Below are 12,385 nucleotides of genomic sequence, written 5' to 3' on the forward strand. Positions count from 1 at the left end.
ACTCACTGTCCATTTTATCAGCTCCACTTACCATATAGAAGCACTTTGTAGTTCTACAATTACTGACTGTAGTCCATCTGTTTCTCTGCATGCTTTGTTACCCCCTTTCACCCTGTTCTTCAATGGTCAGGACCACCACAGAGCAGGTATTATTTAGGTGGTGGATGATTCTCAGCACTGCAGGGACACTGACATGGTGGTGGTGTGTTAGTGTGTGTTGTGCTGGTATGAGTGGATCAGACACAGCAGTGCTGCTGGAGTTTTTAAACACCTCACTGTCACTGCTGGACTGAGAATAGTCCACCAACCAAAAACATCCAGCCAACAGCGCCCCGTGGGCAGCGTCCCGTGACCACTGATGAAGGTCTAGAAGATGAGCGACTCAAACAGCAGCAATAGATGAGCGATCGTCTCTGACTTTACATCTACAAGGTGGACCGACTAGGTAGGAGTGTCTAATAGAGTGGACAGTGAGTGGACACTATTAAAATTTATTTAAAACCTCCAGCAGTGCTGCTGTGTCTGATCCACTCATACCAGCACAACACGCACTAACACACCACCACCATGTCAGTGTCACTGCAGTGCTGAGAATCATCCACCACCTAAATAATACCTACTCTGTGGGGGTCCTGACCATTGAAGAACAGCATGAAAGGGCTGTAGAGAAATTGATCAGTGTATTTGACTCTTTTTGATTTCCTTTATGTTTACATGACACTTAACTGTTTCAAACTATTAAACACAATTTAATAAAAGACAAAGATAAACAGAGAATAAAGCTGTTAAATGATTATTTTATTATTTAAATTAAAACAGTTTATCTAACACTAACAGTCCATGTGGAAAAAGTAAATGCCCTCCTCAAGATATCCAGTTAACCAAATCTAAATTATATTTGACTAATAGATTAGACTAACCCAGACTTGATTACTAAAGCTCTGTTAAATCACTTAAATTAATTTAGAATCTTAATTGGAAAAGTCCTGCAGTGAGGTTGAATGAATGCAGCACTGCAGGTAACAATGGACCAAAATTCCCTCACGGTGATGAAAGACTTCAGTCTCCAGTTATTGATAAATAAAACAGAATTTCTCTTATTTTTCTTTTAATTAAAATCTGAAACCAATGACAAGTTTGTCAAAAAAATCTTTATGAACCTCGTTTTATGCCCAGTCGTACAATCGTCCAGAAACAGAACACAGAAAAGTGTGTGTGTGTGTAGTGCATGTGGTGTAGTGCATGTGGTGTAATCATTACTAACAGTATCTGTTATGAGCGTTCTTTTATATTCAATCATATTACATTTAGATTTATATTATTCTAACAGAAGAGGCTAAACGTGGAACATTAAGTCGTACAGCATCCTCACAATCTCTTTTACCAAGATCATCTCAACTGTTTAAGATTTAAGAGCAACTGTGACATATAACTACATTATTTTATTATTACTGAACATATTATATTTATTGAACACATGAATATGAACATTACAAGAACATTTATTTTGTGCTCATAGTTTAAAAATAAGGTAAAGCTGGACAGTAATGCTCTTTTTCCTCTCCTTTTCGGTTTATACTGAAACCTAAATCACCATTGCAGGTCTTTGCAGATACAAAAATTATTTACATTTTACCTGCTTATGTTCCAAAACTATGTAACTTAAATATACATTCACCCCGTCCCAACGTTTCTGAGTGTGTTGCAGGCAAAAGTTGCTTATATAAAAAAAAAATAATAATAATGCATACCAGACAGAGCGAGCAGAGAGACGATCAGCTGCAGCATCTTGGTGTGTTTCTTAGGAAGTGCTAGACATGATGCTAGATGTGGTCAGTTTTCTGTATGTATTTACACTCAGCTGACGAAAGCATTTTCTCAAAGACCAAATCGTAAAAGGAGAAGTCTACAAACGACCAGTGACTTGTGAAATATCCCTCAAATATGGCTTGGTAAACTGATGCAAATTTGATGCCAACACGACAATACGCAGGGCACAGGGGGTTTGAGGTCGAGTCTATATTAATGGCAATGGGTTTGGAAAGGTCAGGTGTCTACATACTTTTGGCAGTATAGTGTATCCTTGATTGTTCGTGAGTATCAAAGTTTTAAACAAGTTTGGAAAAAGTGCACATTATTTTTGCTCCACATTAAAAACACGTTGGCTCGGTGGGTAGCACTGTCGCCTCACAGCAAGAAGGTCCTGGGTTTGATTCCCAGGTGAAGCAGTCGGGTCTTTTCTGTGTGGGTTTCCTCCCACAGTCCAAAAACATGCAGATAATGTTCATTAGAGATACAAGACTGATGAATCTTGTGTAAGCAGTAACTACTGTTCCTGTCATGAGATTAACCCAATTGTGTAAAACACGACGTTATAATCCTAATAAATAAATAATAATCATTTGTGGACTGTAGACACACGTCCGTGTTTGAAGCAGAATTTATTTTCACACCTTTTCTCTTCAGTCTTCCGTTGCACCACACTACCACCACGCTTTCTTGTCTTGCACTTAATTGCACTTTCTGATTACGCAGCCATGCTGTTGTAACACATGCAGACAAACATACATGTAAAGGTCACCATGTCATGAGACTGGAACTGATGTTGTTGCATCCTGTGGGTCAAATAATATAATATAAATAATAAGACATTCTCATAGTGTCAAATCTGGAAATTATGGCTCAAAGTTCAGAGGCGGACATGGTAATCACAATATACACCGATCAGCCATAACATTAAAAGCACCTCCCTGTTTCTACACTCACTGTCCATTTTATCAGCTCCACTTACCATATAGAAGCACTTTGTAGTTCTACAATTACTGACTGTAGTCCATCTGTTTCTCTACATACGTTTTTAACCTGCTTTCACCCTGTTCTTCAATGGTCAGGACCCCCACAGGACCACCACAGAGCAGGTATTATTCAGGTGGTGGATCATTCTCAGCACTGCAGTGACACTGACATGGTGGTGCTGTGTTAGTGTGTGTTGTGCTGGTATGAGTGGATCAGACACAGCAGCGCTGCTGGAGTTTTTAAACACCGTGTCCACTCACTGTCCACTCTATTAGACACTCCTACCTAGTCGGTCCACCTTGTAGATGTAAAGTCAGAGACGATCGCTCATCTATTGCTGCTGTTTGAGTCGCTCATCTTCTAGACCTTCATCAGTGGTCACAGGACGCTGCCCACGGGGTGCTGTTGGCTGAATGTTTTTGGTTGGTGGACGATTCTCAGTCCAGCAGTGACAGTGAGGTGTTTAAAAACTCCAGCAGCGCTGCTGTGTCTGATTTACTCATACCAGCACAACACACACTAACACACCACATCAGTGTCACTGCAGTGCTGAGAATCATCCACCATCTAAATAATACCTGCTCTGTGGGGGTCCTGACCACTGAAGAACAGCATGAAAGGAGCTAACAAAGCATGTAGAGAAACAGATTGACTACAGTCAGTAATTGTAGAACTACAAAGTGCTTCTATATGGTAAGTGGAGCTGATAAAATGGACAGTGAGTGTAGAAACAAGGAGGTGGTTTTAATGTTATGGCTGATTGGTGTATATTAGTGATGTGCATAATAATAACTTTGCATAACATTAGAATCAGTCCTATTTATGGTATTTAATAGACCCGACACAGACCACTAGTGCAGTACCTTAATCACTGAGCTACCACTGCTCTTAACTACAACACAGGAACAGGAGATGGAAATAAGAACAAGGAAAACAAACTAGTAATGGATACAGAACGAATGTAAACGAACACAGTGCAGAGCTGTAAACACACAACGAATCAGTGTCGACGGGGAACCGGAGCGGACAGTGAACAACGGAACGAATCAGAAATAAGACGTGGTAATGATAACCTGAAAGGTCGAGTCGTGCATTTCACACACGGTGCGTTTCAGCTCAGCTTATTTCCTAAAAGTCTCTGGCACTTCTGGACATTGTTGATGACTCGGATTTACTGTATTCACTGCAAGACTTTCAAGAGTCCCTGCAAGCACGGTCCAGTCCTAATCCTGTATGAGAGTGTGGGTCCGGACCACCCTCCAGTAGCTCGGCTTTCATTCATTTACATCAACAGCTTTTTCCTGGTCAGGGTCGCGGCTGGGCAGGTTCCATTAGAGCTGGAAAGCGTTTGGTGTCTGCTGAAGATGGTGCAGCGTGATATTAATGTGAGAGTGATACAGGTGTGAGAGTGTATTTTTACTCAGGTTCTCTCAGTGTGACATCAGGTTTTGTTTATTGATCCGATATCATTCAGTGTGACAAATAAGCAATAACAGACACGGGGGCGATTACTTTATCACACCACCGAGTACCCAAACGCAGGTACTTCAGCAGAGTCAGAACGGTGGATGAGTGAACAGTTCCACACTGTGTGTATCTGAGCTGGAATTCTGGATCAGTGGAGCTTAATGTCGCTGTAGATCACAGAATCATCCTGCTGATCATCCTGAACGTTCCTGTAATCACCAACACAAACCCTCAATAAACCAAAAACTGCTGATCATTAATAATATAGTCAAACATTCATCAGCAACTTGTGAGCGTTTCAGTTCCAGTATCAAAACTGAATTGCAACAAGTAATAAAGCACTTTATTCAGTTCGCCTACCTTGTTTGTACATTCATTCACCATTTTTTGAGCTACACCCACCATATAGATGCACTTTGTGTGTATACAATTACTGACTGTAGCCCACCTGTTGCTCTGGACCCCATTTATCAATCAAAAGGAACCAATGTGGACCAGATTATGTTTGGGCCGTGGAGCATCCTCAGCACTGCAAAAATGCAATGGCGTGCCGTCCTGCTATGAGTGTAGCAGGTGCAGCAGTGTTGTTGGGATACTCCAATGTTTAGAAATCCCAGCAACTCTTATATTTTATTCCTGAACAATCTTGAATCTTTTCTTAGGCACTTTAAACCCTGTTTACACCTTCTCACAGGATAGCAGCTCTCTCTCAGATCCTCTCTCAGGACCACCTCCAAGGTGACAACCCCAATAAATGGGCAGGGGTAGCTCAGTGGTTAAGATACTGGCCTAGTTTACCCCTCTGTTGGGCCCCTGAGCAAGGTCTTTAATCCTCAATTGCTTAAACTGTACTCAATCATAACTGTAAGTCTCTGTGGATCTCAGGCTTTCAGAACTAAGGAATCTTATGGATGAGAGCTGAAACGTTTAAGAACCTACAAGAAATCTAAGCAGTCACACCCCCGTGTTATTACCACCACATGAGTGTTACACTTCCCTTAAAATAGTCCACCAAGCAAATAATATGGTCAGTGGGGATCCCATAAGATGATACCCTCAGAGTTCATCTGGACGGAATGTGTGGCTTACAAAATGTTCCATGAGTGTAGCACAAGCTAGGCGTACCTAATAAAGTGCTGGGTGTATCCATGAGTATATGGGGTGTGCTCTTACTTTTCAGGTGGTTTGTTGGTTTTGATGGACAGAGTCGCGTACGTCACTTCCGGCTGAGGAACCTGATCTTGATCCTGATCCAAATGTGTCTGTAAGAAGAAACGCCAACACCATCAGCCGTGCAGCATCCACACGTGCAGCGTCCGAACGGCTCAGCCATTACAGCGGAATGATGTTTGTATTTTTTTATATATATATTTTTGTTTATGCATTTTTTCCCTTTTCATCCCCACTTTTTAGAGTGTCCAATTGCCCGATTGCGTCACGCTTCCTCTCCACCGATGCTGATCCCCGCTCTGATTGAGGAGAACAAAGCTAACCGACACGTGGGCAGCAGCCGTAGGCATTTTTTTACATGCACTAGGCGAGTGCTAATGCGGATCGGCACTGTGTACGGAGAGACACACCCTGATCAACTCACTCCTTCCCCACCCCTGTGCAGGCTGCATCAATCAGTTCGTAGCTGCATCAATCAGGTCGTAGCTGCATCAGTTACTTACTACTACCTCACCCCTATCTGAACAACAGGCCAATCGTTGTTCATGTGGTCGCGATTCACGAGCCCAGCTCCAGTGTGCTAGTGTGTGTTTTTACCGCTGCGCCACTTAAGCCGGGCAGCACAGTGGAGCCGAGCAACACATGACCAGGGTTTGATCCTCACCCATGCTAACTTCCTGTCAGTAGTTCTGCATGATTTTCTTGGGTTTCTTTTGAATACTTTGGTTTCCTTTTAACTCACAGAAATGTGCAGAAGGTGTATTGGCTGGTGTAATTTAAATGGTCTGGCTGGTGGGTTTGCTTAGATACCCATTGTAGGCACTCTCTGGGGATAGGAGATGGCATGGACGGTGGCTAAGTCGGTAGCACTGTCGCCTCACAGCAAGAAGGTCCTGGGTTCGATCCCCAGGTGGGGCGGTCCGGGTCCTTTCTGTGTGGAGTTTGCATGTTGTCCCCGTGTCTGCGTGGGTTTCCTCCGGGAGCTCCGGTTTCCTCCCACAGTTGAAAAACTTGAGAGATACAAAATTGTCCATGACTGTGTTCGATATAGCCTTGTGAACTGATGAACCCTGTGTGAAGTTAAACTACCGTTCCACAAACAAACAAACTCACAAGGGTTTGATCCATTGTGCAGCACCACCTCCCACCCCAATTATCAGCATTATGAGCAATTTAAGCCCTGGCAGCTCTTCTGTTTGCCTTACCAAACGCCACAGCCGTCTCTGTCCTCTGGTATTTTAAGGTAAGAATTTTATAACCCAGACAAAATCAGAATCTAACAAATCACAGGTCCGGATCGGCTCTTTACTTTCCTCCTGCCCACACGAATCTTCACAGCTCACAAATGGAAACTCAGACGGATTCCTTTGCTAAATAGTTAGCGCATTTAATTGAATGTCGTACCTGAGTTTTCTCTCCACTTTGTCCTTTGTTTTCTTCTGGAGTTTTGATCTTCCTTCTAATGGAGGAACAAGGACACGGTGAAGTGTACAGTACAAACATACAAATATATCTATGATCTACTGTATATACTGTATCTGATCTGTATGAACAATTGAAGAGTTCTTGTTGACAGTTTTTTTTAACAGTCCATGATGATGGTGGATTGGCTTTTGACTAAAATATTCACAGTGGTGTGGAAGTGTTGGTAGATTTTCTGCTCCCACGTGTAGAGTTAAATAGAGCAGAAAATCTATGAAGCAAAGGGAACCTTGGATTCTACAAAAATCTTATTCCATTTCCTTCAGTGTCTTCAGCTGTGTGACTATACCATTTTCATTGTTTATTCATAGCACACCACACATTTTTTACAGATGACAGGGACGGACTGCAGGCAGGCCAGTCTAACACCCAACAGCACTCTCTAATGACAATGTGCAGAATGTATCCTGGTGCTGCTTGTTGAAAAAAGCATGAACGACCCTTGTTTATTTAATACTAATCACTACCTTTCCGTCCGTTTAACTACACACACATACACTATATGGACAAAAGTATTAAGACACCCATCCTGATTACTGAGCTCACACCCGTTCCTATCAGACATATAGAATCAGTAATAGAAAATAAATCACATGCCTCCAAATATGTGGTAATAGTTTGGGAAATTCTGGTTTCATTTCCTTTAGTATGACTGTGTGTCCGTCTGTGCACTATACAAGAACCCAGAAACCATGGGGGTGATTTGGGATGTCGATTGCAAGGCGAGTGAGGCCTTCTTGTTCAACATGGGCGTCTGACCTCTCAGGTGTTTTGACTAGGCATAATTTCCTACAATCACAGTCCTCTACAAAATGAGTAAAGGCTGTCATAGCCTTAAAAAAGAGGGTGGTGGTGGAACAAGGTGTCCAACACAGTAATTATAAGGTGTGTCCATATCGTGTACCTCTCTACCAGTTTAGAATGAATATAATAATAAATCTTACCTCTGTAAGTTGTAAATGATGGCCGCCATGACCAGTCCAATCAAAATCACTCCACTGACCACCAACATAATGATGAAGATGGAAGTTTTCAAACCTGCAATGGTAGAATCTACCAAATAAACACGGTGATCAACATCCGTCGTTCACACAAACCAACATTTAGAATTTACCTGAGCTGATGGACCCACCCTCGACATAAATGCTGATCGTATCAGATCCCGAGCTCACGCTGCTGTTCCACGTGCAGGTATAATTCCCAGAATCTTCTGCAGTTAGACTGGGAAAGTGAAGAACGGGTCCTGATCTGTCCAGGTTCTGGTTGTTCTTGGACCAAACAGTCTGTGAGGAACTGTGTGTGCAGTACACGTGACATGTCAGATTTAAGGAGTCCCCTGGTTTAAGGGTCCCGTTTCCACTGAGCCTGATTAGTTCCACCTTTAAATCTTACAGAGAACAAAGAGTCACACCAGTGAATCAGGACTAAGAGCGGATTTTTATAAATAATAAGAAAACACATAAATTACCACAATTATTTACCTGAGACTGTAAGAGTCACTCCAGGATCTCCTGTCCATTTACCTCCAGTAACATCAGTTATAAATCTGAATCTGTACTCACCAGAATAATAAAATTTTACATTCTGGATGAACAGAGTACAGTTTGATTTGTCGTCTCCACCGTACACAAAGTCTGAAGTGACGTTTAATGTACTGTCATAAACATACGGTGGTTTCACACACCATTTGGAGTTCGAGTCCATTGAGCACCAGAGCTTTTGTACCACCTTATACCCGCTCTGTGGGTAGGAATAATTACAGGGAAGGGTGGCACTGAACCCTCTCACAGCACAGATATTTCTCTCAGGATAAAACACACTCCATCCATCCTTGTTTGTTGAATAACCTGCGAGATAAATAAAGGTTAGAAGAGATTGATGAAGTTATTGTTCTTTACTTCCCTAATAATTAGTGGCCTGAACATCCAGCTGCTTATATTCAGATTTTTACTCGTTCTTTTAACTTATCTGTCAAAACACCACATATGCAGAAGGATTAAATTAATCTTAATCACAATCTTGACTGACATCAGTTCCCAGCCACACGAATGCTGTCGTCTTACAACTGAATGGGCACAAATTCCCACAGACATACTGTACTTTAAAGTCTTAAGAGAAATAAAGAACTTCAGCCTTCATTTGTCATATATACAGATACGTGTACAGTCCAATTAAATTCTTTTTTCCCCTGGAGTCGAGAGGGTAAAGGGCCTTGCTCAAGGGTCCAACAGGATTTGAACCCACAACCTTTTGATTGACAGCCTAAAGCCTTACCCACTAGGCTACCACTGTCCACAGAAAGCTTCTCAGAAGAGGTGCTGCTGTTCTAGCTGAAAATATCACACAGAGGTCAGTCTATTTTAATACAGTTTGTTTTTAAAACAGGACGTCCGGCAAGCTCACGGTCAGGCGTCCGAATATTTTTGGCCACGTAGTGCAGCACATGCACGTGCACACTAAAAATAAACGCACAGAGACCAAACAGAGCCACAAGAACTAGATTTTATTATTTACTTTATTATCTATCTTATTATTTGAGTGGTGGAGCGTTCTCGGCTCTTCGCTGACATTGTAGTAGTGTGTGCCGTTCTGACCTGAGTGTAGCAGGTGCAGCAGTGTTGTTAGGATTTTTAAATCCTTGTTAACCTCCTGGCCTCTTTATTAGGAACACACATCGTGTTAGTCTTTTATAAGTGGACACTTTCTGATCTCAGGACCCCCCTGAAATCATGCCAGCACTGGTGTTATATATGTATGACACAGAACAGCGGTATTATGGAATTAAAATAAACCAGTTTAGTAAAGATGAAAAACAAAAACGAAGGAATTAAGCAGCTCGGCATTTCCAGTTTCTTCTTCATCCGGTCAGTGAAACTCACTGGCATAATCCAGTAACCACACACCAATATAAAAGGTGATATATGGTCTGCGTTTACACATATATTAATAAGCATCAATTATTAATTATTAAATATACATACGACCAATAAATTAAAGTCATAAGTTTACATACACTTGTAGATTATAACTGACTACAGCTGGTAATGTCTCTGTGCCCATACAAACAGGAATAGATGTACTAAACCCAATAGACTGAGCCACAAGCATTACAGTGAGAAAGTCTATGGAGCTCTGTACAGGTCTCAGTAAGTGGCTCGTGGGATTTTATGAGTAACGATGTACGTGGAACAGTGGTCTCTTCGCTTTACATGAACATGGACCCTGGCTTCAAAAACGTGGCGTCTTCAGACTCAACTGATGAATCGAGTTGCTGATCACATGGCCAAAAAAGCAAAAGAAAATACCTTTAATCCCATGCTAAAGTAAAGCTCACTTGACTGTGTGCAGTATAACCTGTGTATCACTGGCTTCTCGTTCATGACAGACAAATTTCTCTTTAATGTTTTTTCCTTGGCAAAGAGACCACTGTTCCGCATACAATGCACTTACAAAGAAGTAGTTTGGACAGATTATCTTGAAAACTGATTAACGGATTAAGAAATAAGGAAATAAGGCAGCGTCACAAAGTTAAATGAGCGTTTCTACACCACCAAATTAATAATGTAAGTGGCGGTATGTATATTTTTGACCCAAGTGATTTTTAGGAACTTAAACACCTTTTTCTGTATTATTATTTTGGACCAATATAAAAGTGTGTGTTCCAATAATTTACCACACACCACACTACAGTGGCATTAAATATTAAAATCCACTATTAAAACTCCACAATAAAATGCACTTTTTTGTTTAATAAGTAAAAATAATAGAATATTTGATACCGTCTATGGGCAGAATGCTCATCAGCAGCAGAATCATCATCTCGTCTCCAGATGAAGCTTCAGGTGCTGGTTCTGTGTGTCTGTAATTTGCCTCACTGATGTAATTATAATAAACGAGAAGTAAAAGTTCTTCCTGATATTCAGGGTCAAAAGAAGAAGTGTCCACATCAAAAATGCATGAGTGTGTAAAAATGGTCTGATGTGGGGAAGGGGGGGGGGGGGGGGGGGGGCACCAGAATGGGTTACTATAAAACGTTCACTCTTAACACCACCACATTCCACAGGAGAGGAACAAAATAGTTTTTGTTTTTATTCTATTTGTCAAAGTGACCAAGAAACAATTCCACATTTCAGACTGAGATACAGACGCCGCTCTCATTTCTCATTTCTTTCATTCTTCTCATACTTTCATTTCAGTTTGCAGATATTTGTCCTGTGAGGCCAGTAATTACAAAACACCAGATTACCAGATTTGTTTAAACCCAAAAATCTTTCTAATACTCACCACATTATAAATGTTTATTGGCTTATAGAACCAAGTGTAAATCACCACTCCATAACAGTAACTGGAAAAATATAGACACTAAAATGTATCTTGGAAAAACATCTAGAAGAAAAAGTTCGATTTTAAACATAATTTTTTAGGGAAACATGATTTTTTGCACCAGAATAGACTTTACATCAGTCACTAGGGCCAAAAGGGTGCATTTACATGTCTGAGAAATCATTTAATACATTTAAACATTTAATAATCATAATACTGTTAGACTTTACCACAGACCGACCCCACACTGGCTTAATGATGAAGAACACACTTCCTTATGTTCTTTACTGGTTATATTATGTTATAAAGAATTTAAATGTTATATGTATGATTTGTTTAATCTGATTCAAAATCCCAAAGAGGATGGAGGTCCCGGTTGATTCTGGTAATAATAATAATAATAATAATAATATCACTGCATTGACAGGTTTAGTTCAGGTTTAGCAAATCATCAGGATGGAAGTGTACAATACAAACAACCACCCAAAAGTAATTGTGGGTTACTGGATAACCACAGTAACGCGTACTGGAGGCCGATCCAGGTACCGAGACCCGCGCTTCTCTGAACCGATAAGCCTACGATTGATAATTCTCAAAATCATTTCGACTTTAATCTCTAAATTATGCGAGATTCACTCTAGTGTTGGGCGGTATGACGGTATGACGGTATACCGCGGTATTTAAAAATGATGAAGGTACTTTAAAAAAATGTGAAGCGCCAAATTTCTGCTTCGGGTTTACCTTAAAAACGGAGACTTTAGGACATGTGCGCATCCACAGTAAGGGAGGGGTGGGAGGGGTAGGTGGTTGGAGCTCACTGATTGGTTGTGGAGGTGATCACTGAGGTGATAAAACCTGAAAAACTAGTGCGCGCTCTACATAGACGCGTTTTATGTCATCCTATGCGCGCTCCCGAGAAGGAGGCTGTTTGAAACCTTAGACGCCTTAATAAGATGTAGTTCGGTATCTTAACATTTCAAGAACGAGTGAGCATTGGAAGTGTCCTTGGCTTAAAACATGGCTGACGGTGCGGAGAAACGGAATTATTTTCAAACGTAAATAAATGATTATTGATGATTATTGAACTTCAAGCAAAATCGAGCTTGTGAGTTGACATGCTTGCGCACTGTGCTATCCCATCCCATTG

At 41.1% G+C, this 12,385-nt stretch overlaps 1 protein-coding gene across 2 annotated transcripts; it reads right to left on the minus strand.

Moving 5' to 3' along the window:
- Positions 1 to 3,616: 3,616 nt before the first annotated feature.
- On the minus strand, positions 3,617 to 10,761 carry LOC134301133 (uncharacterized). Of its 2 annotated transcripts, none has more exons than XM_062985707.1 (7): positions 10,695 to 10,761; positions 8,397 to 8,762; positions 8,048 to 8,302; positions 7,860 to 7,953; positions 6,838 to 6,892; positions 5,437 to 5,525; positions 3,617 to 4,472 (listed from the first exon to the last, which is right to left on the minus strand). In XM_062985707.1, the coding sequence occupies exons 1-7, from the start codon at positions 10,732 to 10,734 to the stop codon at positions 4,412 to 4,414; spliced, it is 960 nt and encodes a 319-aa protein (XP_062841777.1). In that variant the 5' UTR covers positions 10,735 to 10,761; the 3' UTR covers positions 3,617 to 4,411. The 2 variants fall into 2 exon arrangements, with proteins under 2 accessions (XP_062841777.1, XP_062841776.1); XM_062985706.1 differs by having other exon boundaries at positions 7,860 to 7,968.
- Positions 10,762 to 12,385: the final 1,624 nt, after the last annotated feature.

The sequence above is a fragment of the Trichomycterus rosablanca genome, chromosome 23 (genome assembly GCF_030014385.1).
Source record: "Trichomycterus rosablanca isolate fTriRos1 chromosome 23, fTriRos1.hap1, whole genome shotgun sequence".
Taxonomy (NCBI): domain Eukaryota; kingdom Metazoa; phylum Chordata; class Actinopteri; order Siluriformes; family Trichomycteridae; genus Trichomycterus; species Trichomycterus rosablanca.